The sequence below is a fragment of the Pteronotus mesoamericanus genome, unplaced genomic scaffold (genome assembly GCF_021234165.1).
Source record: "Pteronotus mesoamericanus isolate MK-2021 breed Mesoamerican mustached bat unplaced genomic scaffold, CSHL_Meso_final contig_50, whole genome shotgun sequence".
NCBI classification, from domain to species: Eukaryota; Metazoa; Chordata; class Mammalia; order Chiroptera; family Mormoopidae; genus Pteronotus; species Pteronotus mesoamericanus.
Genome location: NW_026555186.1, coordinates 43,084,088 through 43,111,681, shown reverse-complemented (window position 1 = coordinate 43,111,681; position 27,594 = coordinate 43,084,088). Strand labels below are relative to the sequence as shown.

The 27,594-nt window shown below is 36.8% G+C and overlaps 1 protein-coding gene across 3 annotated transcripts in view; it reads left to right on the top strand.

Annotated features, from left to right (window-relative positions):
* Window positions 1-27,594, top strand: part of MCTP1 (multiple C2 and transmembrane domain containing 1) — a 457,836-nt gene that overhangs the window by 351,861 nt on the left and 78,381 nt on the right. For all 3 annotated transcript variants that reach the window (XM_054578606.1, XM_054578607.1, XM_054578605.1), the window contains one exon: window positions 12,727-12,846. In XM_054578606.1, the coding sequence (XP_054434581.1) occupies window positions 12,727-12,846 (120 nt within the window). The remainder of the gene's footprint in view (window positions 1-12,726; window positions 12,847-27,594) is intronic.

Here is a 27,594-nt window from a genome sequence, read left to right as displayed (position 1 = left end):
CAGAACAGAGGGATTGGGGGGAATGAGACCAGTGAAGGAGAAAATTAGAAAATTATAAGACAGAATGGGAGATGGAGTTTCAGAAGCTGGTAAGATAGGGGAAATATATGATATTATTAGGTCTTAAATCTATTTATGAGGGTGAAAATTTAAAAACACACTCTCTGACTTTGGCTCTGTGATTTTGAGATTGAAATAAAGATATTAAATCTGGACAAAGAATAACCGGCAGTCACTGTTAGGTTATATTATGAAGATTAAAAAGGAGGATTGGAAATCAGTAGCCCAGGGAAGATATTCATGATGAGTTGGATAAGTCTGTGTAAGATCATTTGGGTGGGGATGAGTCAGAATGGTGCCAAACATCCCACAACTTGGCAGAGGGCAACCCTCTGCATATCAGCTACTGTATCAAAAAAGCAGTCACTATAATTGATCATCTGTTTTTCAAAAGGTGTTCCTGTTCAGTGAGAAAGAATAGGAAGTATAAAGACTATAGGACTAATTTTTAAAGTAACTTGTGCCACAGACTTCACTACCATGTGTTTGGCTGGTTAGCTGGGTATCCTATTTTCTGGCACAGTATACAGAACAGAGGGAGTTTCCCCCCATCAGCAACTCCGTGCCAGCTGTTGCCCTAAATATTGTACCTGTTCATGACAGAGATAGCCTTGAAGCCAGATTTCAAGCTTAGGGGAAAATTTTATGTTGTGTGCATCAGCAAACATTGATATCAGATATGTGTGTCTAATCACAGCATTTACACACACAAAGAGCAGAATTGATCAATAACCTACTTCAAAATAGTATGGTAACAGATTCAAAAAGATAACTACCCTTAATAAATTTTTGCAGCACTTCTAAAGACCTAGAAAATATATAGAAATAGTACACTTGTAAGACAGTATCCCTAAATAAAATATCACATTTAATCCAACAAATTTGTTAAGCAGTAGTTTGTGAACATAAAAGGCATGAGGTAATACCAGAAAATTATATAATAACTGAAACAGAAGAGGGGGAAAAGATGACCCTTTCATTGACACTGGAGGCATATATAAAAGAAAAAAATTGAGAACCAACATTAAAACACTTATTTTAACTTAGAAAATAATTACAGCGTGGACTGTTCTTTATGTATACTGGTGAAATAGTCACAGGTCCTTCCAGAACCAGTTGGATCCTGGAGAAATGGGAAACTAGAGAAACAAGCTTCAAAGAATTTAATAGCCTTAACTCATTCTTACATGTCTTTGATGTTGTCCTTAAGTGTTTTCTAGAGTGCTTGTTACTTGATACCAGCAATCTCATGAACCAAATAATACCAATTCACCAATTCCACTTAATTGTCCATATTTGGTCATTCAAAACAATAAATATGTGTTGGTCTGTAATCTGCAAGAATGACTCTGCATGCAACCTGACTTTGAACACAGAACTGCTAGGAATGATAAAGCTATTAAAATGAAACAACACAAACTCTGCTTGGTACCACAGTAGGCCTTACAAACTTCTAGGTAATGTACTAATTTCTAATGAAAGGGACCTCACAGAATCAACATTCCCCTGGCATTTAAAAGCATTTCTAGCTTTCATTCTACATCCAAACTTTGACTAACATTAAATTCACAACATTGCAGGGATTTCTTATCAGTTATTCATGTGTGGTTGATGTGCTACTCAAGTTGGACATACTCTGGGCTTTGCATTTTGGAGTTGTCAGTGTTCTCAAAGCAAAGCCACAGCCTTTCATCTCTTACTGATAAAAATGACACAAAATATCAGTACAACTTGTAATCTGAAACAGAATGAGAAAATATCTAAATAAATAAATAACTTCCCAAGCCTCCTGGCTGGCAGATTCTATTGATATAATATCTCCGTCAAGGAAAATAGTGTGCATTATGCTATCATTAGTTGATTCCTCCATTTTTGAGGTTGTTTTGGTCCATTTTGTTGTGGCGATCCTTCAGTAGGCATTTTCATGGGTTGTATGCAAGACATCTTCAAATGAGTCCTATCTAGTTGTCACACTTGTTTCTTTAATAATAGACAGAGTCAAGCCATGCTTTTCGAAAAGACATGAATGCACTAGGATTGTGGACTTTAAGATTCAGATAGCCACTTTGAAAACCCAGTGTACAATTTCACACAGTAAGGAATTGGGACTTTCTGATGTGTATTTTATTAGTCTATGTAAATCTGAGTAAATAATGATTTTTTAACACTATCAGTAAATAAATGAATTAAGTTATAATATATACATTTGATTCAAAGCTGTGCCTTTGAACTTAACCACTTTCTTTCTTTTTTTTTTTCCCTAATCCTAACCATATACTCATTCTGTCACCAGAATGGACCTAGATGGTTCTCTTGATATAATGTGCCTAATTAATATAAAAGAACATTTTGTAGAGAGTGTACTTTGATTCTTTTTTCTAAGTACTTATACTACACAGGCCCCACCCCCACGCCCTGCCCAAAACACAACAAAAGTCTTGTCAGTTTGGTGTCTGGGTAAAACTATCTGGGAAGAAAGCAGCAGAGGGAACCGTGCTGGTACTCATTCTAATTGAGAGAGGAGACAGAAGCCCTATGTAGGAACATGTATACGAGCTTGATAAGGCATTGGTGCCATGACCACAGGAAACAGCAGAACAAGTTGGCGTGATCCAACTTGTCACCAATTCTCTGCTGTTTACTTCAGAAAATTGTCCAAGCAAAGAAAAGCCTCTCCTCAAGACAGCAATGTGTCATACTTTAAAACCACCTTGAGAAGTCTATTATGATACTGGAATTAATCAGGTTCATTTTGCCGATCTCTCCTCTGTTGAATGGCAGTGGTACAAAGGCTTTAGTGGAACCAACCAGAAGGAAAGACCTTAGAGCAGGTGGTGATACCATCTGGCTAGTTAAATCAAGACAAAACCACCCTCTCTCTAGAAGATGCAGTTCTGAAGACTCATGATGATGACGTGTGCAGCTTGACTTAACCCAAAGGGGAATAAATGGGCAGAGAAGGTTCACCTCCAGTTCTTTAGGCATATTTTTAAAAAAATATTAAACATTAGTAGGTGGCAAAAGAGAACCTAGTGCAGATGCTTATGAGTAAGTGTAATTTTTTCCCTCTACCACTGTCTTTCCCTAAACCCTTAAGTCTTCATTCATGTCATCATCTAGGAAATAGACCTGGCCTTCTTGGGGATACATCTGTATATATACATACTGTTTCTTCTTTTCTAGGTTAATTGTAGGATATTCTATTGTCTATGTGAGAAATTGTCAGTATTTCTCAAAGAAGAGTGTTGTTAGCCTTTGGACAGGAAAACTTCTCATTGTAATGGACTGTTCCATGTGTGTGAGAATGTTGCACACCCCCCGTCCCACTCACTAAACATCAGTACCTGGTCTGTGTCACACCAGGCATTAGGACAACAAAAAAACATCCCTGCCTCTTTCTGTGTGCCCTGGGGGAGAGACATGTCAGCCCAGCACCCAAATGTTTGAAAGTTGACCCTCTTCTCTTCCTTCTCTCCCTTCTTTCCATGTATGAAAAAGGATTAAGGAGGCCATTGATAGGATTAATTTACAAACAGTGTTTTCATTTGCTTCTTACTATTCTTTTCAATCCTGTTTTTAATTCAGGGATTTCACAACCTTGATGATGGCTTTGTCAGAAAGAAAAACCATAAATTTGAGATCTCACTTGACATTCCCTAGCTTTGTTCTTTAAGGCCAATCTTACTGGCAAAAGTGAAATAAGTTTCCTTTTAAGTATTAATTAATTAATTAAAAATAACAAGTTTTTATATATTGTTAGGTACCTTTAAGTGTTTATTTTTTTTAAAGCATTGTCTGATTCCCCAAAAGGCAAATACTAGGTAGTAATTATCTTCCTAATCTGAGGCCTCTCTCACATCAGAAAATATTTCTGTACCAAATGCTCTCTGTTAATGTATGCATATATGTATTTATATTTATTTATATATATATAAAATCAGAAAAAAGATATTGTTGAATAATGCAACAACAGAAAAATCAGAGGGTGAAGGTTGGGTGAAAAATGGGTTAATACTGTGAAGGCATGGGTGTAAATGAGTTAAGTTTAAGGAAAAAATGAATTGAAATTAGGGAGGAAAAGGATTTTCTAAAAGGGCCGGGAAATAATTAATTGTTTTGTAGGAGATGGCCTTTCCATGTAGGCAGAGAATTTTTTTCTTCCCTTTTTTTTGAAGAGACAGTCAAATAGAGAATCTCATCTCTTAATTAGAAAGAAAAATACTCATCAAACACATCTCATCACTGGAGAGCTAATGATCCACAGCTGTTAGTCTGAAAGGGCAGGCTTTTTTCCTGAACAGTAGGAAGTGTTAATCATTTTGGATGAGATTTCTTTTTAAAATATACTGTAGTTTGCAAAAGAATAGGATATTCAATATTCCAACTTAAATGATTTTTTTGAAGTGCGCTCCCCCAGGGATACTGTCATATGTCGCACGGAGTGATCATTGAATGCAGGCATCTTCCACTGTACTTCAATGAGAGCATCAATGGATGGGATGATGTGAGCAGCCCAGGCCTGCCTGGGACACTGAACACCCCAGACTCAAAGACATAAAAATCACGCCTATCTTGCACCTACCAAGAAATGGTGTTGCTGTAAAATCTTAATATTTCAAATAGTTTCCTCTATATAATTTACCTTGTTTTAATACAAGTTAGAAGTCTTAGCCCTCTTTCACTTAGCTTCCGAGTAGAAAAGGGTTTTTTGTTTGTTTGTTTAATCTTTGGCGCTTTTTTGTCTGTAAAACCGTAATTGGCTCATTCATTGTTCAGTCTTTGCCTTTATAGCCGCCTTGCTAACTCCTTCTAAATAGAGACAGAAGAAACCCTACTTAATAGAAACCTTGTGAATAGCCAACTTTTGATTATTCAGAGCCAGGTGAGATAGTGGGGGGCAAAAGGGAAGAAAAAATTTGGCTCCACAAACCTTACTTCAATCCTTAGTTTTTGACCTCTTTGCCATACCAAACCTTCACCAGGGCACCTAGGAAGTGGTATTCCATTTCTTTCCACTAGTGAAAAAGTAGTTATCCCAAAGCAGGAGGAAGGAAAAGAAATAGAGATACAGAAATCTACAAATTGAATGATCTGTTCCTAAAAAATCAGTGCCTTCCGGGCACTGACATTCATATCAAACCCTTCACCTCAGAGACAGTAGAGCACTGCAGGAAGCGCACACCGGGTTGGGAGTCAGAAGACCTGGGTCTGCCACTCAGTAGAGGGTGTCCTTAGACAAACCCCAAACTCCTGAGCCTCAGCTCCTTCGTTTAGACGATGAGATAATAATTTTCTCTCTTCTCCGCTTGCCTCCCAGGACCTTCTCCCTGAAGTTCATTCTATGCAATGTGATATAAGATATTTCACAGGGCAAGTTATGTTATTTACCTTTTAGTAAATTATATATTTTCCAAAAAGCCATTCTGAATACTTATGATTTAAATGTAGATTGCTCTTAAAGTCTTGCCTGAATAGATAATGAAGGATTGCATTTTGTAACATTGATGCTAATAGCATTGGCAAGATGAACATTAATTTAGATAAATGATATGGAGATTTTAAAAGTGAAACAATTATGGACAGGAATTGACGTTTATAAAACTACTAGTTCAGAACAAGATTCTTTTATATCTATGGGCATGAGGTTGTTAAAAATTGTTAACATTTAAAAACCTAATTGTTTCAGCTTCGGAGTTCACAAAATCCACACTGCATGCTAATGCCATTTACTAATAATAATGAGCTTCTGTAAAGATTTGGGCTTTTTTACTAGTAGTAAAAATTTTAACTGCTACCCCTGTATTTAATACTTATGACTTTCTTTCAACAAACCCCTTCTTCCCCTACCACACACAAATCCCCCTACAAAACACTACCCATTCTCTTTAATTGCTCAAAGACCAATTATTATATTAACTTATCTTTTAGTATTAGTTTATAAAGTCTCTAATTTTTCAGAAGTAATTTTAAATGTGAAAGACATTAAATTGATAGTACTTTGTGATAAAACATTTTCAGATACATTACATCACTTGCTTCCTACAGTCAACTTGTGAAATAAACAGGTATCACCATCTATATTTTATAGATAATAGACTTAAATGAAAGTGGGTAGCCCAGGCTGGTGTGGCTCAGAGGACTGAGCGCCGGCCTGCGAACCAAAGGGTCACGGGACCAATTCCCATTCTAGGGCTCGTGCCTGGGTTGCGGGCCAGGTCCCCAGTAGGAGGTGCACAAAAGGCAACCACTAATTGATGTTTTTCTCCCTTTCTTTCTCCTTCCCTTCCCCTCTCTAAAAATAAATAAAATCTTTAAAAAAAGGGCAACTGACTTGCCCAAGATCCTATGACAATCAAATATCAGAAGTAAAATTAAAACCACTTTTTGCTGGCTTCTGGTCCATACTACATTGTCCCATTAGAGAAATATTGTTATATACCAGTTAGTTTTGCACTATAAAAAAACCCACTCCATAATTAGCAGCTTAATTAGCATCTTGCAGTAACTACCATTTTTGTAGTGATGATTCTTTGGGTCAACAATTTGGACCAAGCTCAGCAGGACTTTCTTCTGCTCTCTGCAGGATTCACTCACATATCTCTAGTCAGCTTCTGGTCAGTTAGGCAGCTTTGCTTCTGGATGCTGCCTGGCTTTCGGCTGGGGTGATGTAGGCAACCATGCCACATGCCTCTTATCAGGCAGCAGACAGGCCTGGGCTTGTTGACATGGTGGCTCGGGGTTCTGTGAGTGCAGAAGTCAAAGCACAGGGAGCAAGTGCTTTTTAAATCTCTGTCCTCATCATATTTACTATTCTTCCCATGACCCAAACAAGCCATATGCCCAATCCCAGTGTCATTATGGGAGGGTATTACAAAAGGCATGTATACAGCGGGACATAAACAAATGGGGTTATTACTGCATGCAGTCACCCCAAGCCAAATATAAAAAGACTGAAAGTGGCGCTCCTTTCATCATCTTTTCCTCCTGTAGTTGGCATGGCTGCTTTAACATTGCTCTTACGATTGAAACAGCCATTATCTATGGATTCTAGAGAGACATATAAAAAAAGTGATGAGTTGCAAAAGGGCCAAAAATCTTATGTGTAGTATAAGCCAGTAGATTCCTGCTTGTAATAACACCTACTGCTCAATGAGCATATTACAGGTGCCAGGCACTGGGCTAATTTCCTTCTCAAGTCTGCAAAGTAAGTACTATAAATTCCATTTTTCAGATAATAAACTAAGAGAAATCTAGTAACTTGCCCAAGGTCACATCACCAGTGACTGGAGAGCTTCGATGAAAACACGCTCCTGATTCAAACCCCCCTACTCTGGCCACCGCGCCACACTGCAGCAGCTTCGGCGGGGGCCCACGCTCACGGCTGGCCGTCAAAGGCCTGTGGACAGAGAGCTTCTAACATCCAGAATAATGAGTAAAACTCTCAATATCCTTTTTCTAATAAAGGAGGCTATGTGTACTTATTAACATTTGACTAATGTCTCATGAAAAGATTTTATGCTATAGAATTCTAATTGTAAGTTCAAACAGCTATCTAGTGATTTCAAAAAGAACATCACCAAGTTTTTGTAATAGTTTTAGTCTCTACTGAGCAAGGATAGGACTCCATGTTTTGTTTGGAATCGGGGAATGGATTACATTAAAGTAAAATGTAGGTAGTTCAAGTTTATTTATCATAAAAGCACTGGGAGAGATGGGGAAAGGCGGGGAGACTATGATAGAAACAGAGAGGAAAATAAAGAAAGAATGCCACAGTGATGGAGGCAAAGAAAATTAAATACTGCACAAATATGCGAGAATCCTTATTACCTATGTTATTACTGATATAACAGTGAACAATTGCTTTTTTTGCTTATGGATTCTTAGCAATGTGAGTCCAGAGACCATGTCATATCTGAATTTGAATGCACATAGCAAGTGTTCAATAAATACATTTTATTGTTAACACATGAACGTTTGAAATCCGCAGTTTGATATTCAGAAAGGAAAAAAAATGCTGTTGTATTTAGTTTATTCAAGGATCTCTTGTTTGTGTGTTTTTTATTTCTGTATTGCTTCATTATTTTTTTTTGTTTCCATCCCCTTATCACTTCTCCTTTGCAACCATAAGCTTATTCTCTGCATCTGTGGGTCTACTTACTTTTGTTTATTCACTTATTTTGCTTTTTTAGACTCTACACATGAGATTATACTGTATTTGTCTTTGTCTGACTTTATTTTACTTAGCATAATATCCTCTAGGTCCATCCATGTTGTCAAAGATGACTAGATTTCATTCTTCTTTGTTGCCAAATAAAATTCCATTGTGTGTGTATGTGTGTGTACACATCTTCTTTATCCCTTCATCTACCGATGTACATTCAGGCTGCTTCCCTATCTTGGCTATTAATTGTTCAATGAACATAGGTGCAGTACATATAGCTTTTCAAATTACTGTTTTTATTTTCTTTAAGTAGGTACCCAAAATTTTTAATTTTTTTAAGAATCTCTATATTGTTTTGCAGAGTAACTGCACTAATGTACAATCTTACCAACAATGTACACTGATTTCCTTGTCTCTACTTCTTCACCACCACGGTTTGTTGATTTAGTAATGATAGCCATTCTGACTGGTTTGAGGTGATTTCTCATTGTGATTTGCATTTCCCTGCTGAGAGTGATATTGAGCATCTTTTCATATGTCTGTTGGCCATCTGTATATCCTTGGGAGAAATGTCTATTCAGGTCCTCTGCCTGTTTTTTTTATTGCATTGTTTGTTTGGTGTTAAGTTTTCTGAGTTTTTAAAATATATTTTAGATATTAATCACTTATCAGATGTATCATTGGTGAATGTCTTCTCCCTTTAGTAGGCTATCTTTTCATTTTGTTGATAGTTTCCTTCAGTGGAAAACTTTTTAATTTGATGTAGTCTCATTTGTTTTTCTTTTGTTTTCTTTGCTTGAGGTGATATATCCAAAAAGATATTGCTAGTGTCAGAGTTTAATGCTTATGGTTTTTCAAGGAGTTCTATAACTTTAGGTCTAACATTTAAATCTTTAATTAATTTTGAGTTTATTTTTGTTTATGGGGTAGGAAAGTGGTCCAATTTCAGTTTTTTGCATGTATCTGTCCAATTTTCCCACCATTACTTAATGAAAAGACTGTCTTTACTTCATTGTGTTTCCTGGCCTCCTGCATCATAGATTAATTGACCAAGTAAGTGAGGATTTTTTTCTGGGCTTGCTATTCTATTTCTTTGATCTATGTATCTGTTTTTCCCCCAGTACCATATTGTTTTGGTTATTGTAGTACTTTAGTATAGTTTGATATCACCCACTCTGTTCTTTCTCAAGATTTCTGTAGCTATTTGGGGTCTTTTATGGTTCCATGTAAATTTTAGGATTAGTAGTTCTAATTCCGAGAAGAATGCCATTGGTGTTTTAATAGGGGTTGCATTGACTCTGTATATTAATTTAGGTAATAAGGACATTTTAACAATATTAGTTTTTTGAATCCATGAGTAAAATATATTCTTCCATTTATTTGTATCATGTTCAACTTCTTTCTTCAATGTCTTGTAGTTTTCAGAAATATACTTTTTTAAAAGATACTTCCAATATCATGGATTCCTTGAGTAGTTACCCAAAAGTAAAACTCTTAAAGAACACACAGTAGGAAAAGGGACTATTTTTGTGCTGCCAGAGTCCACAAAACTAATGCAGTTTCTTCCTTTGTCTCTCCTCTATATTTTTCTCCATCCTGAGTCCTGGTGCTCATGTTGTAAGGGCATATCAATAAGCATAGGTATTCATGAGAGGTGTTGTCAGTTCTGAGTGCTATACTTTAAGAAAACTACTGATATATTAATTTGTATGTGGTAAGAAGAAGATGTCTGTCATGTAGAATACCAGAAACCACCTTGTAACTGGTGCTTGAAGCAACTAGTGTTGTTGAACCTAGAGAAGAAAAAGGTATGACAGATGTCTTGATTACTTACAGGATTATCATCTCAAAAATTTATTCTATGCAACATCTAGCCCACAACTAACACCAATTCATGTATACTGCAAGGCAGTTTATTTTGAGCAACAACAGGAATCTAGCACCAATAAATAGATATTACAATGGGGAATATATACATGCTCAACAGGTTAAAAAAATTACAATTGGTATATTTAGGAATGAAATTATATGAGGTCAGAACAAACTTAGTCAAGTGAATGTCCTTGGCAAAAACAATGAATTTGAGAAGACTGTGGTCCGACCATAGTACACAAGACAATTCATGACTTCATTGAAAGGACGGAAAGAGAATCATCCTAGAAGTACAAGGCATTTCCACCTTATGGGTCTCAGAGAGAAATTTGTTAGTGGCATCCCAGGTTGTAATTCTGTATACATTTTCCTGAAGTCACTTGGTTTTATACAGTGGTTCTATAGTGCATTTACTAATACAAATAGTTAAGAAGACTTATGTTAAATGACTTGGAAACCCAGTGTTCATTCATTCATTAATTCAGCAAATATATATTTATTGACTGCCCATTGTGCCTCAAGCATTGTTCTAGGCTCTGGGGATAGAACTGTGAACAAATAGAAAAAGTCCCTTCCCATAAGAACTTATATTCTAGTGATTACTTAAATTTTACAGATAAATGTGTAAAGAATTAGTATGGATTCTTTCCAAAAATAATTTCCCCTCTATGTGTGTTGATGGCTGCCAAATTTACCTTAATTTACATTCTAAGTAAAGAATTATCTTTTAAAAATACATTTTAATATAATAATCATAGTCATCAGTGATAATTTATTTGCAAAGTTTAAAAATTAAAAGGAAATATTTCCTTTTCTAGAAATTTTTTCACCTTTGTGGTGAAAGAAAAGATGTGGCTCCTGTTTGATGCACAGGCATATTGAGATTTTTTTTCTTTTTACCCCAGGAGCTTGAATCTGCAGTTACCACGTAATTCTGTCCAAAATTTGTTTCTTGGGTTACCAAACCATTATTTATGCTTTTGGTATCTATCTATGTTATAAACATCAAATAATTCAATAAAATATACAATTTTTAAAATTTAGTGTCACATTAGAAATTCCTAATGGTACAGTAATATATCGTAATGTTACTTTAAATATTAGAGAAATTATGTTAGAGGTGATTAGATCTATAAAGCTCTGTTTAGAAGTTAAAAGGCAGAGTGACTTTCTAAGGCCTGGAACCATTTCACACAGTTTTATTTTCTCTGCCATTTGAATAGGCTGTAGACTTGGCCGAGGTTTATTAAGAAGGCTGCAAATGGTCCGTGCTGCTATTCCCGACACTAGCGACTTAGGGTAAAGCTCCTCCTAACTCTTCTGGTCTATCAAATGCAAGGTGTTTGTGTTACCATCTGGCTCAAATTCCCTATTATACTATGGTTCAGTTAAATCCTAGCAGGCAGATGACTTTCTGGTTTTCACTATTAAAATATGCATTACCTGAGAACCTTAGTCAATAATTAACTTTCTGAGTTTTGTATGGTATTGATATCATTTACACCATGGTATGTTTTGAGCATTTACTGGATACTACACAGTGTTTACATCATTAAAATGTTTCAGCTATTTAATTCTCACAACCTCTCTGCTAGATATTTGTTTCACCCCCATTTTAGAGAGGAAGAAGCTGAAGGGAAAATATGTGTGGCACCAAAAAGTTATAGGACTGCTGAGCATCAGGAGGAGAATCTGGCTCTTAACTATCCTCTGACTTAACATGATCTTAATTTAGCAGCAGCCCCCAGAAAACTTCCTCAGAAAACAGACCCAGAAAACCTCAGTGATCTGCCCAGGATTATAAGAGTCTGGTGGGGGATGTGGGAGAGTCACACTTTATATCTGATGCTAGTTACTTACAATGCAGATGCTTTTAGAATGGCTCATTCTGCCCACCTAGGTGAGTTTCTAAGCTAATATTTTTTTCTCACAATTTTAAAAAAATCACTTGTGTACTTAGAGAAGTAGGTGTTTTTAAAAAAAGATAATAGAAATAGACATTTAAAAATTTTATTTGGCAAAATTATTTTTTTTGAAATAGCTTTTTGATTTCTATGGTAATGTTCAATGTTAAGCTAATCTTTTCTTTTACACTTGCTGGTAGCAGTGCTTTCATTCATAATGTGAAATCTTTGAGACTCTCTTGTATAGAGTTGGAATTTTCATCTGCCTATTATGCTTGTTACATTATGTTCTCCAAGTGAGATTTTTTTAAAAGTCCCTGATATTAAATAGTGATTCATTCTTTATTATTAAGGCAGATAGACCAGCCATTTCTAACAATGTAGTGAAGCTCATTTTCCTGTCTTTTTTTAAAATACTGTATTTTGTTCAACTTCACACTGACTTTACTGAAGGAGAAAAGTTAAAATTGCCTCGTTGACAATGCAATGATATCAGTTTTTCCTTCACAGAAATTAAACAAAATAAAACTCTTACTTGTGAATTTTCAGGGGTCGCTTGTGCTTTTATAAAAATGCCTAACAAGTTTCAAGGCTTTTTTTTCCCAAGATAAATCTTTTTGTTTTGAAGCATTTAGTTTTGTGTTTTTTGAAGTGGAGTATGGATAAGAGAGTCCATTTAATGAAATGTAGAGTTGACTCATCTTTTTTTCTCTCTTCTCTCTCCTCCAGCTCTTTCTCTTTGTTGTCTGGAACTTTGAGCTCTACATGATACCACTGGTTTTGTTGTTACTATTGACATGGAACTACTTCTTGATAATATCAGGGAAAGATAACAGGCAACGTGATACAGTAAGTCTCTATTTTCTTGTTTGTCTCTGTTTTTGTTCTTATGTCTAGTCCCTCTGACAAGATCAACATTGAATTTGGTTTTACAAACCAGAAATTCCGTCCAGAAATATTCAGATTTGGAGAAAAGTTTTATCAGTTCAAAACTAACAACTCTTTTGTTCTAACACAGTAGAAAGTATACACTATTTCTGACATTACTCATCTTGGTAGGAACTAAAATTGGGAGCACACCAAAGTATGAACTGCAATTTTTAATTATAAATGGGTTATTCCAAATGATTATTTCTTTCATTCTACTTATATGTTTTTGTCTTAATGAATTCTTATTTAAAACATAATGTCACAAAATTATTAGTAATCAGACCAAATGAAATGTATTTTATTTAACATTTCTCTGTGGACTATCATTAAAACAAACATAGGATTGATGATGATCTTTGGCCTGAAGAAGTACACAAAGTACCTTAATTCAGCAAACATTCACTGAACTACGGCGAATATCCTTCTATGTGTCAGAGGTGTATTAGGATACAGAGGTGTTCGAGGATAAAGAGCTTTCATTTAACCAAGGGAAAGTTAGACGGTGCCCTTGCCCTCTCTGGCATTTTTTAAAGTTTTTAGGATGTGTCAGACCACCTTCTCCCTCTCTAGAAGAGGTTTAGACTGAGAAGCAGAATCTAGCCACAGAACAATCACATTTGTTGTTTTTCTGCCAACCGTGATTCCGCTTAGATTATTTCAATTGCTATACCCTTAGCAAACATACAACTTCAAAAAGCTTTCTCATATATGAATAAATGGGAGGGACGTTACTTCTCCAAATAGGACATTTGCAATTTGATAACTCGATAGACAGTTGTTGACAAGAATTTAAAGTCTTGTCAAACATGAGAAACCTTGGTAGTTATATGTACTCATCAGATTACATGGTTTTTTTTTCTTTTTTGCTTGCTGTTAAGGGTCTTTATTTGACTTATAATCAAGATGTTTTGCCATAATAATGCAGAAACAGTTATCTGATCATCAACTTAATGACTTATGTAATATATATAATACTTTATTATAATAACACCATGATAGTTGCACAGACATACCTGTGACATAAAAGAATTTCCCTTTTAAATAGTACTAGCAAAATATACTTCAGATGGTAACACAAACAAAATATACTCTTAATAATTTGCTTTATCATCAAAATAAAAGAAAAACCCTGATGAACAACCATCAAGTATGTGACAAAGTTGCCAACAAATCGGTCCGTCCCTCTCACTAGGTTATAAATTTGAGGGAGGGCACTTTGTTAGTCTTTGTACTTGTCTCTAACACATGCTTTGCAAATTAGAGATGTTCAAAGCATTCATTATAAAGTTTAACAAACTAAATGTGAGATTGCTAATGGAGATTTTAGTGGTTAGCATCAACACACAAGACGTTATTATTGTTGGCAAGAATTTTATGGATGTTTTTAAATTGCACACTGAGAGACAAGCCTCAAATACCATAAGCATTGGTGTCAGGGGGACTCATAGGTACTTTTGTCAACTAATACAAAATGTTTTCTTTAAGAAAATAGGACTCTCTCAGACAATTGCTTTTTTGTCTCATTTATTTCTGGGAGATTGTTGAGAGACAAGAATATCTACTTTTCATTCAGTTGCCTTGAGACAAATTTGCAAATAATATATTATATTTGCAAATAATATTATTTGCAAATAGTGAAAAGTGGTAATTTGGTTTCAGCTTTCTAATCCTATAAGAGTGCTTATCTTCAATATTTAGTCATTGGTTTGAGTATTCTTAGTGAAAAATTTTGAAACTATAGACTTTGCTTGTTATCTTCTCCAGAATATACCTGCTTTAGCTGAAAAGGTTCACTTCTAGAGGAGAAATAATATATAATATATTCCCTTGTACTTAATATTCTCTAAGAATTTTTATAAAACTATTGAAAAGTTACGTATTATGTAAATTTTTTTACTTCCCTCCCCCGCCCCCACACAAAAAATATAACTTCAGAATAGTATTTGCCGCATCTTTTCTTTTAGGCACGTCTCTAACAGACTGCCCCTTTAAGCCATGGACAGCATTTTTTTCCCCTGCACAGCCCTCTGTGAAACACTGCATAGTCTAACTTTCATGGAATGCCAACTATACTCCATAACTCCCAGTAATTGCCTTTTCTTTGCCCAAAACACACATAGACACATAGTCTGTTCTTTCGAGACGCCAGAGCAGCAATCACAACGTTTTATTCAGCTCCTCATTCACTGGCTCAGTTGAGACCTTATGTAACTCTTAAAGCCAATTTGTCTAATTGTGTTTTCTGCCATACCCAGCTGTGCATTTGTACTGGTTGCTCCTTTTGAAAAGAAACCTGGATTATACTATTATACTTTGCTAGTTACAAATTTTACATATATATATATATCACATTTTTATACATATATATTCACGCACACATAAATTAAAGGAAGGTGTTTGTAGGGGTTGCCACGCTGTGCTTTAGTGACTACTATGCAGTGCATAGCACTAGAAGAATAGCATTTTGCCCTAAGTTCTTATTGGTATCCACAAAACAATGCAGAATTTTTTCCGCTTGTGTGAAAACTTTAGGGAATGTCTGAAGTGCTTTAATCACACTGTTGGCTGATTCCAAACTATGAAACTTTCTGTTTAGGGGGTGAGGAGGGGGGGCGGGTAGAGAGAGAAAGAGAATATGAATTATGAATAAATGAATATAAATGAATTTTCTGTCATGAAAAACAAAATCTCATCTGTACAGTCAGCTGAGAGAATTCAATTAGGATGAAAATTATTTAAAAAATATAAATCAAAATGACCTTCGGGTTTGTATAGCAGAAAGAAAAGGAAATATCGCTTATGTAGGGAGTTAAAAGAGAAAAGAAAATAAACACTGTGAAAGATGAAAAGTACATAGATGGATAAAAATTCTGTCTTCAACATATTGATTGATAGTTGAGATTAATACTAAAATAGGAAAGGATTTCTTTGTGTGTTTATTGTTTATTTAGGAGATCATTTCCTTTCTTGGAGGCTTAAGATCACAGGAGCTGAAACCCCCTATCTTTTTCCCACCATGGTGCCTGTTCTAGTTAATGAGAAAAATGACATGTGATCCTTGCCAAGTACCTTTTGCTTCCCTTAATGAGCTGAGCCAGTGGAGGACAGGATAAGGAAACAGTCACTCCTGAGGCGAATGCTGTAGACTCTGAGGTGCCCGTGAGAAAGAGGCATGGTTAGAATTGGTGTTTCACCTCTGCTGTTTCCTAGTTGGACTTGTTAAAAATAAGCAATCCTAGATCTGAATCTACCTATACTCAGATCATGACATTAAAATTTCCAGCATGAGAGTTGTCAGGCTTTTCCAGAGGAAACTGTTTAATACAGGCTGCATTCGGAAATGTCTCTGGCATGAAGGCAATGTAAAGATAGGAACGTGTCTTGGTTTGAACTGTCAGTGCAAAACCTGGGGAAAAGCCCCCCGCCCCCAGCACTGTTCAGGAGGCTTGTGCCCACTCTTCACATCACAGTTACTGTGGGCTGAAATGGTGTATGTTGAAGAGTAGATGCCAGGAAGTGGCCTTTACTGTGGCCTTTACTTACTACTGACCCCTCATCACAGCCCGGGCACTGTGTTAAGCACTTTCTTTCCTGTCATTTAGTCCTCCCCCAGGAGAGAGAAGCTGATTGTGTCAGCCCCGCCCCTGGGCTGGATTCTCCTACGTCAGGTGACGCTGGCTCTCTTCCTTTCTGGCAGGCAAGGGAACATACTCCTGAGGAATAAGCATGGCTACAAGAGCCCTTCCCTGAGAGTGGAGAACCCAGTCTCAGAGAATGAAAGAAATGGGTTAGCCAAGCAGACAGGGTCTATTGCACCTCTATGAGACAGGTATCATTATAACTACTTTACATCCAGGGAAATAGGGCAGAGAGCTTAAATAGTTTAGCCAAAAGCACGCAGTTAGAAAGTGGCAGAGTGGGAGTTAGAACCTGTCCATCTGTCTGACATTTGTGCTGTTCTCCTCACCACCGGTCAGTCACATTCCCTCTTAGGGCTGTGTTTTGGTACATCCTAGGTCTCCCCGGGCATCTTGAGAGTGAGTTTCTCACTTGAGTTGCAGAAAAGCCAGTAGCACTCACTCTACCTTTCAGCACACTGATTGAAGGAAAAACCCTTATTTTCCTCATTCCACCCCAACCCCCATAGCCTCTTTACCTCTCATTCAGGGAAATGGAGCAGATATTGATTAAGCAACTTCTATGTATCGGTATTCTGCTAAGCCTTTTAGAGACATAATCTCTTTTTATTCTTCACCATAACTGTATCAAATAAATTATCCTATATGATTTTATCTGCATTTTACAATTGAGAAAATCAAAAAGGATAAAGAATGAACTCCACAGAGTAAGCGGGATGTGAACCCAGTGTTGCTGTGTTCTGAAAGTCTGGTTATTTCCATGGTACACGCTTGGGCATGACTTTCCCAAGGGGTCACTTTCCAAGTGTCCAGACCCTTACATGGAATCCCAGGGAGTCTCAAATTCCTTATGAGGTACCCACTGACCTCTCAAGAACTAGTGCTGTTTGATCCCAAGTGACCCCATTAATTTAAAAAACACTCATGACCTGGAGGACTACTTTCCATCCACCCCGGTGAGCATGGGAGGAGTAATTAAAGCTGAAAATCCTTCACATTAGTACAGAAAGTCTTCAAATGTCTTTGACATACAAAAATTCTTCAATAGCATTTTTTAATTACACTTTAAAAGAACATTCATTTTTACTGTTATGATATTCCTCCCACATAATCTCAGTTACTTAATCAATGGAGGCATTAAGACTGAAGAGCAGAGTAGATCAATGAAATCATTTTCTGACTCAGGATCCGACTGTGACACAAACTGAGCAAAGCCTGCCTGCTAAAACACTCTGGTAAATACGGAAAGGTTTGTTAGCTCCCTCAAACGTCACAGACCTCGGGGCTTCTTTTCTCTGAATATTGTTTTCATTGGGTCTATTCCAATTAGGTCCAGAGTCCTTATCTCCAGAAATACAGCTTGTAAGAAGTGAATATTTTTTTCTTTTTTAAATTTAATTAATTGCATTAGGGTAACATTGGTTAATAACAGTATATAAGTTTCAGGTACACAATTCTATAATACATCTGTATATTGCATTCTGTGCTCATCGCCCAGACTCTAGTTTTCTTCCATCATCATATTTTGACTCCCTGTGCTTTTTTCAACCTCCCCTTCACCGGTGGTAACTGCTGTATTGTTGTCTGTGTCTATAAGGGTTGTTTTGTTTGTTCATTTGTTGCTTTCGTTTTAGCTCCCCCATGTAAGTGAAATCATATGGTTCTTGTCCTTTTCCACCAGATTTATTTCACTTGTCATGATAGTCTCAAGATCCATCCATATTGTGGCAGATGGCAATATTTCATATTTTTTATGCCTTAAGTAGTATGTCATTGTATACATGTACCACATCTTCTTTATCCAATCATCCATTAAAGGACACTTAGATTATTCACAGTAGCCTTGGCAATTGTGAATAATGTTGCAATGAACATAAGCGTGGGTACATATAGCTTTACAAGTAAGTGTTTTCAAATTTTTTCAAGTAGAAACCCAGAAGAGGGATTGCTGGGTCATATGGTAGCTCTATTCTTAGTTTTTTTGAGGAACCTTCATACTATTTTCCACAGAGGGTGCACCAATTTATACTCCCAGCAGCAGTGTACAAGCGTTCCATTTTCTTAACATTCTATCAAACATTTGTTATTTCTTCTCTTATTGATGGTAGCCATTCTAAGAAGTGTGAGGTGATATCTAATGGGGAATTTGATTTGCATTTTCCTTATAGCCAGTGAGGTGAGCATCTTTTCATATACGAGTACCTGTTGGCCATTAGTAAGTCTTCTTGGGAAAGTATCTGTTCAGGTCCTCTGCCTATTTTTTAATTAAATTGATTGTTTTTTGTTGTTGAGTTGTACGAGCTCTTCATTATATTTTGGATATTAGTCACTCGTTGGAGGTAATGTTTATAAATATCTTCTCCCATTGGGTTGATTGAATTTTTACTTTGTTTATGGTTTCTTTTGCTGCACAGGAGAGTTTGTTATAGTCATATTCATTTATTTTTGCTTTTACTTCTCTTATATTTGGGGTCAAGTTTATAAAAATCCCTCAGAGACCAGGGTCCATAAATTTACTGCCTACGTTTTCTTCTATGTATTTTATTGCTTTCAGGTCTTATATTCAAGGCTTCAATCCATTTTGAGTTCATTTTTATGTATGGTGTCAGGTAGCAGAGTAGTTTCATTTTTTGCGTCTGGCTTTCAAATTTTCCCAGCACCGTTTATTGAAGAGGTTTTCCTTTCTACATTGTATGTTTTTGGCTCCTTTGTCAAAAAGTAGTTGCCCATGTATAAGTAGGTTTACTTCTGGACTCTCAATCCTATTCCATTGGTTTGTGTGTCAATTTTTCTGCAAGGGCCATACTATTTTGATTATTGTAGTTTTGAATTCAGGGAGTGAGGTACCTCTGGCTTTGTTCTTTTTTCTCAGGACTGCTGTGGCTATTCAGGGTCTTTTGCAGTTTCATACAAATATGAGGATTTTTTTGTTTTATTTCTTTGAAAAATGCCATTGGAATTTTGATGGGGATTACATTAAATATGCATATTATTTTGGTCATTAATTTTAATGTGGTATATTAATATGGTCATTTTAATTATGTTAATTCTTCCAATTCATGAACATGGAATATCTTTCCATTTCTTTGTGTCTTCTTCAATTCTTTCAACAACATCTTGTGGTTTTCAGTGTACAGGTCCTCCATTTCCTTTATCCCTAATTATTTATCTTTTATTCCTAAGCATTTGCTAAGTTTATTCCTAAGCACTTATCTTTTTTCTTTGCAATTGCAAATGGTTTTTTTCATTTTTTTCTAATATTTCATTGATAGTATATAAGAGCACAGGTTTTATACATTGATTTTATATTCTGAAACTTTACTATATTTGTTTACTGTTTCTAACAGTCTTTTGGTGGAATCTTTAGTGTTTCTCTATATAGAATTATGTCATCTGCAAATAGTGATAGTTGCACTTCTTCATTCCCAATTTAGATGCCTTTCATTTCTTTCTCTTGCCTGATTGCCCTGGCCAGGACTGCATTACTATGCTGAATAACAATGGGCATCATCTTGTTCCTGATCTTCAAGGAAAAGCTTTCAGTTTTTCACAGTTGAGTATTATATTATGCTGAGGTCTATCATATATGTTGAGGGACTTCCCTTCTCTACCCATTTTATGGAGTGTGTTAATCATAATTGGGTGTTGTATCTTGTCAAATGCTTTTACTGCATCTATTGACATAATTATATAATTTTTATCTATTTTTTTAGTGTGGTTTATCACATTAATTGATTTGCGATGTTGAAACATATTTGCATCCCAGAATGAATCCCACCTGATCATTATGTATTTTTTATTTATTATTATATTCAATTTGTTAGTATTTTATTAAGAATTTTTGCATCTACTTTCATCAGAGATATTTGCCTATAATTTGTGTGTGCATGTGTGTGTTATCCTTACCTGGTTTTGGTATCAGAGTAATGTTGACCTCATAAAATGAGTTAGAAACTATTCACTCTGCTTCAATATTTTTGAAAAAGTATAGTTATTAAATCTTCTTTGAACATTTGATAGAATTCACCAGTGAAGCCATTAGGTCCTGGACTTCTGTGTTTTGGGAGGTTTTTGAAAGCTGTTTCAATTTCCTTACTATTGATCAATCTGTTTAAGTTTTCTGGTTCTTCCTGGTTCAGCCCAGGAAGGTTATACGTTCCTAAGAATTTGTCCATATCCTCTGGGTTGTCAAATTTGGTGACATATTTCATAGTATTCTTTTATAGTCCTTTGTATTCCTGCAGTGCTCATTGTAACTTCTATTTCATTACAGATTTTGAGTCATTTCTCTTTTTCCTTGGTGAGTCTAGCCAGAGGTTGGTCAATCTCATTTGTATTTTCAAAGATGTAGCTTTTTGTTTCATTTTTCTCTCTTTTTGTACTGTTTCATTTAATCTGCTCTAGTTTTTATGATTTCCTTCTCTCTACTTACTTTGGGCTTCGTTTGTTCTTATGTTTCTAGTTCTGTAAATTGAAATGCCAGATTATTTGAGATTTTTCTTGTTTCTCAAGGTAGACCTATAATGCTATGAACTTCCCTCTTAGTACCACTTTTGCTGCATCCCCCAAATTTTGATATGCTGTATTGTTTTTGTTTGTCTCTTTAATTTTTAATCTCTTATTTTTTGTTTGACTCAACAGTTATTCAGTAGCATATTGTTTATTCTCCACATATTTGTGTCTTTTTTCTGTGTTCTGGTAGTTAATTTCCTGTTTCATACCATTATGGTTGAAAAATATGCCTGGCATGATTATAATCTTCTGAAATTTATTGAAACTTGTTTTTTGCCACAACATATGGTCTGTCCTTGAAAATTTTCCAGCGCACTTGAGAAAAATGTATATTCTATTGTTTGGGGATGAAAAACTCTGTTAAGTATTATGTTCATTTTGTATAATGTGTCATTTAATTTATTTCCTATTGACTTTCTATTTGGCTGATGTGTCCATTGCTGTCAATGGACTATGCAGGTACCCTACTATAATTGTATGTTTCTCCCTTTAGATCTTCCAGTAATTGTTTTATATATTGCTTGGGAGCAACAATTTTGGTGCTCCCAAGTTGGGTGCATATATGTTGATAAGTGTTATGTTTTTTGATGAACTATCCCCTTTATCACTATAAAATATCCATCTTTGTCTTTTGTTATCTTTTTATCTTGAAATCTATTTAGTTTGATATAGGCATAGTTACACTTGATTTTCTTGAAATATCATTTTCCACCCCTTCACTTTGAGTCTGCAAGGGTGGACCCAGGGAAAAAAAGGAGTTATCATCTAGAGGGTTATCTTCATGTGGTATAGGCTTCCCCCACTAGATGAGTGTTCTAGGAACTCATCTGTATCAGTGTATTAGCTGGCATTATTGTTAGAGGCTCCATTCGGCTTCAGGCAATTTTTTTGAAGACTCTTTTAAAGTGTTGGCCCATTTCATGATGGGTGATTTACATGTGCACCTGCCCATACTGTGCTGAGTGTTCGGCAGTTTTTGACCAAAAACGTTATGACCCTAATGTCCCACCCTCCCTGTTCACCCGTGACTTTTTTTGTTTCCTGGGGTGAAAAAATGTCCTCAAAGAAAGAAACATTTTGCTGATGTGGAAGATGTGAAAGAAAAAACAGCAGAAGCACTGAAAGGTATCAAAATTGACAAGTTCAAAACTGTTTTGAGCAGTGGAAAAAAACCTCTTGATAGGTGTATTGCAGCAAATGGAGCATACTTTGAAGGTGACTTTTACATTTAAGCATGTAAAAATAAATACACATTTTTTTAATAAATAAATTTTGGGGTTTTTGGTTCCCTCTTCGTAGGTTTGTCTTTACAGCCAAGTTGGATCTAAAGGCAACAAACAGTTGAGTCTTGTTTTTTAATCTGTCCCACTACTCCGTGCCTTGTAATTGGTGAGTTACTCCATTTACACTTAGGGTGATTATTTATATCTGAGGACTTACTACGGCCATTTTATCTTTTCTTTTCTGTTGTTCTGTATCTCCATTGTTTCTTTTCCCTTATGTTTCTGTGTGTTGCTTTAGTTTGGTGGTGGTGGTCTATGATTTTTTTCCTGTTTCCTTTTTTTACGTTACACGTCTCAATTCTAGACTTTTATTTTGTGATTACCATTACATTATGCAAAAAAAAGTTTAACATGTAAGAGTCCTTCTTCTTCTGATTACACCTTATCTCCATTCATCTGTGTAAGTTCAGTATTTTTCTCCTTCCCTTAATGTTTTTATGTCACAAATTAATCCTTTTTTTATGCTGTGCCTTTGTTTCCAAATTGCAGAAGCTATTGTCTCTCTTATTGCTTTCACCTCCAGTAACTTTTGTTACGTGTTTAACACCTATTCTGAAATAAAGTTATAGTTTCCTGCTACTGTCTATCTGTCATCTTACTCACAGTTTTAAATCTTTTTGTCTTATTCCTAGGTAGAAGAGATCCTTTCAACATTTCTTGTAATTCAGGTCTTGTGGAGGTAAATTTCCTCAGCTTGTTTGTCTGGAAAAGCCTTTATTTCTCCTTTATATGTAAAGGATATCTTTGCTGGATATAGTGCTCTTAGCTCGTGATCTCTCTTTTAATATTTTGAATATTTGATTCTATGTTCTCCTGGCTTGTAATGCTTTTGCTGAAAAATCTGATGTGGTTTTCTTTATAGGTTATAGTCTTTTCTCTGGCTGCCTTAATAATTCTCTCTTTGTCATTAATTTTTGACAAGTTTAATATAATGCTTTTCAAAGAAAGTCTTTTTGTATTGAGATAATTAGGTGTTCTGTTAGCTTCTTGGATATGAGGGTCCAGCTCTTTCCATCGTTTTGAAGAAGTTCTCATTTATTATTTGTTTCAATAGGCTTTCTGTTTCCTTTTCCCTTTCTCATTCCTTGATATACCCATTATTCTTATATTGCTCTTTCTAGTGGAGTCAGATAGTTTGCATAGACTTTTGTTGTTTTTTTTTAAACTATCAATTCTCTCTTCTTCTGAGTTATTTCTAGATTTCTATCTTCAAAATCACTAATTCTTTCATCTGGTCTGCTCTATTTCCTAAGCTCTCGAGTTCGTTCATCTCATTTATTGAGTTCTTCAGCTTCAGCATTTTTGTTTGGTTCTTTTTAAAGTTCCAATCCCCTTGACAAAAAGAGTGAAATGAACAAAAATCTCTTTTGTTCATTGATTTTATTCCTGAGCTCATTGAACTGCCTTTCTGAGTTTTCTTGTATCTTGCTGAGTTATTTCAGAACTGCAATCTTGAATTCTCAGTCATTTAAAACATAGCCTTCTGAGGCTTTGAGTTTGTTTTCTGGAGACTTCTTATTTTCTTTCTAGCTACCTTGGTACCTTGCTCATTCATGGTATTTGATGGATTATTTCTCTGCGAGGGCATTTGAGGAACTGAAATTGTGTATTCTAAGTTCTGATCTTTTTTTTAATTGTTGTTCAGTTAGTTGTCCCCCCCACCCCCATCTTGCTCTCTCAGCCTCTCCAACCTCTGCTCCCAAAGACAATTCCCTCCCCATTGTCCTTGACCATGGGTCCTTTGTACATGTGCCTTGAATTGACCCTTCCCCTTCTTTCCCCCATTATCCTCCTCCCCTCTCCCTTCTGGTCCCTGTCAGTTTGTTCTTTATTTCCATGTCTCTGGTTCTCTTTTGCTCATTTTTTGTTTTGTTGATTAAGTTCCACTTATAGGTGAGATCATACAGAATTTGTCTTTTTTTGCCTGGCTTATTTCACTTAGCATGATGTTCTCCAGTTCCATTCCTGCTGTTGTGAAGGGTAGGAGATCTTTCTGCTGTGTAGTATTTAATTTTTAACAATTATTTTCTTTTTTTAATTGTTGTTAAAGTACAGTTGTCTCCATTTTCCCCCTACCACTCTCCGCTCCCCACCCATCCCCACCTGATTTTTTTCATGTTATGATGCAACAGAGGTCTTTGTTTTCCAGTAGATGGTGCTATAGAGCAAGTATTTGTTTTCTAACAATTATGCTTTTTAATTCCTGCACACTTTTTCCCTCATTCTCCCTCTTCCCCCTCCCAGCTGATAACCCTCCAAATGATCTCCAAACCTATGATTCTTTTCCTATTCTGGTTCTTTGCTTAGTTTTTGTTGTTGTTGTTGTTGTTTTAGATTTAGTTGTTGATAGTTGTGAATTTTTTGCCTTTTTAATGTTCATAGTTTTGATCTTCTTTTTCTTAAATAAATCCCTTTAGCATTTTACGTAATAATGGCTTGGTGATGATGAACTCCTTTAGCTTTACCTTGACTGGGAAGCACTTTATCTGTCCTTCCATTCTAAATGACAGCTTTGCTGGATAGAGTAATCTATATACACTACTGGGACTTCCAGAATCTTGGTGGAGCCATATCCCCTTGGCGATTGAAAACACCCTATATTCTGCTAGGTGGGTGTCCCCTCTATGACTGGGTAACCTTAGTCTCAGGGCCCTACCCCGTGGTGGGATGTGCAGGTGGTAGGGCTCTAGGCCTGAGTTCCCAATACTTGTTTCCTGCAACCAGGAACCCTCAGCCATGCTGTAGAGGCTGAGATATCCCAGCTGCCTCTACTGAGTTCCTCATAATTGATAGGGGCAGGATGGGTGGGGCCAGGGAGGAAGGTTCATGTATCTGTGACTTTTTTTTTCCCACTGGGTTTAGCTGCAATATGTACTGGCCACTAAGACTGGAATGTTGCTTCTGCTTTTTTGTGACCTGCCAAATGAGTGCTACAATCTGACCCTCCACTGCTACCAAGTTAGCGGGGCCACCGTGAGTGCTGGACTGTGTATACTGCTCCTGTGTCTGTCCCTCGTCGTCTCCCCTCCCCTGCCTGCTCTGATATGCCCACCTTCAGATGTCTCAATGCGTGGATCTCTCAGACACGTTTATGTGTGGAGCAGGGAATCCTTTGGTGAATTAGAGCTGGCCAATTTGTTGTAACACTAAGTGGGGAGGGCCAGAGGTCTTCTCACACTGCCATGCTGCTGACATGACCCCCAGAATTTTCTTGGCCTCCCTAAATGCTGCTGTTGATCAGACAATATGGGATGGTCCACCAGGTCTAAGTCACTGAAGAAACATCTGATTGTTTGACCTGAGTTCCTCTCAATCAACTTCTTATTTTCTCAGCCTGTGTTCTCAGTTGCAAAGAAATCCATGGTGAAAAAATTGAATAAATGAACTATTGAATAAGTGAAATATCCCTAACAGGACTTAAAGAGACTGGCCAAAGCTGACTGAGTTGAGAGGAAAGGACTCCGTATGTAAAGCACTTTGATGTACCATCAGACCCTCAGTCTTCATCAGGGCTTTATCATTCACGGAAAGTGCCATAGACCAGAGCCTACTGTGTTTGCATCTCAGTACCAAAAAAGACCACTTACTTGCTCTTAACAGAAGCAGCACTGAGTCATGCAGCCTGTAAACACATCTAAAAATGGATGATCACTCTTTTCTCTTTCCTGCTTATTTCAACAGCAATTTTCTCAATTTTTTCAGAAGGTCACCAGCTTGCAAAAAAATGTGAAGAAGACCATGAAAAGAATCAGACCTTTAGTTTTCCAACAAAATCACTAGCATAAAGAGGTAGACACCAACAGCCAATCAGATGTCAGTAGAAAAGTTCATCCCCTGTGACCCCTTTCAAAGCTGTTCACTAACTGCTTAGCTATGCCAGCTGCTCACTGTACAGACTGGTCTCCCCACACACTGACGACCATCACCTCATCTGTCTCTGGACACAGACCAATGGGCTTTCCACATTTTATCCCCTCTTCACCACCACCCTGCTGCCATCTCCTCCCTCTCAGTGAGTGGCCAGGCCTTCTATTTTACAAAATTCCCTCAAATACCAGCCCCTGAAGCCTCCTGAATTTTTCCCCAAGATAGGGTTGCCTGTAAACCTATTTTTAGCAAATAAAAATACAGACTCCCAGTTAAATCGAAATTTCAGATAAACAATGGGAGATATTTATACTAAAATAAGTTATTATTTATCTTAACTTCCAATTTTACTGGATGTCCTGTATTTTTCTGGCAACTTTACCCCAAATTGCTCCTGGTATTCTTACCTGAAGACCTATAGGAAGATGATAGTTCTGAAATAAAATTCTATCTCCCACTGCTACTTTGGTCTTTCCAGAACATCTTCAAGCAAGCATAGAAGATTCCTTATAAGCAGGTTCCACCTAAACCATAGCTTCAGTTTTATCTCACCTGCTTTCCAGCAGGAGTGTGTGTGTGTGTGTGTGTGTGTGTGTGTGTGTGTGTGTGTGTGTGTGTGTGTTTTGTGTTTTTGTTTTTTGCTTTTCATTTTTGAGTACAGAATGTTTAATGAGCAAAAGGCAAGGGTAGTAGGAAGAAGGGGAGAGCTACAGAAATGAACCAGACGATGCCCTTGTTGTTTTGCCATCTCTTTTGCCTGAAAGCACCCATTCACCATGTGGGAGAGAATGAATCCAAGACTCAGATAGGTTATGTCACTTGGAAAGGCTCAAGCAGCACAGTGTGACCTGAACCCAGTTCTGACTGGCTCCCAAACGAGTGTTTTCCGCCTCTCCTCCAAAGCACCTATTCCGCAGGCTCCAGGAAGGCAAACACTTGGGCAACATAACACAGTAGGAAGTAGGGAAGGAAGGATGCTTCTTTCTTGGTATAGATAGGGAAACTGAGGCCTGGGGTAAGGTGGTAACCTCTAGGGACACAGTGACTGAGACAGACACGGTGGCCCAGGGAAGGGAAGCACAACCTCGGTCCTGAACTTAGTGGAGGTGCACGTGCTATGCCACCTCTGAGGAGTCCTGGAAGCCAAGTGGACACCAGGGACAGACAGTGCAGCCACCCACCCTTGGCATGGTGCATGGCGCCATGCTGGACAAGTGGCTGGGACACTTAAAGCCCTTGCCACTGGAGCCATACAGCAGGGATTGAGGTCCAGGCCAATACACAGAGATGCTGCAGCCTCTGGGTCTGGCAAAGACAGGATGCACTTCCTTATGAAGCCTCAGGAATCTGGGGGGCCTAGCCTTAAC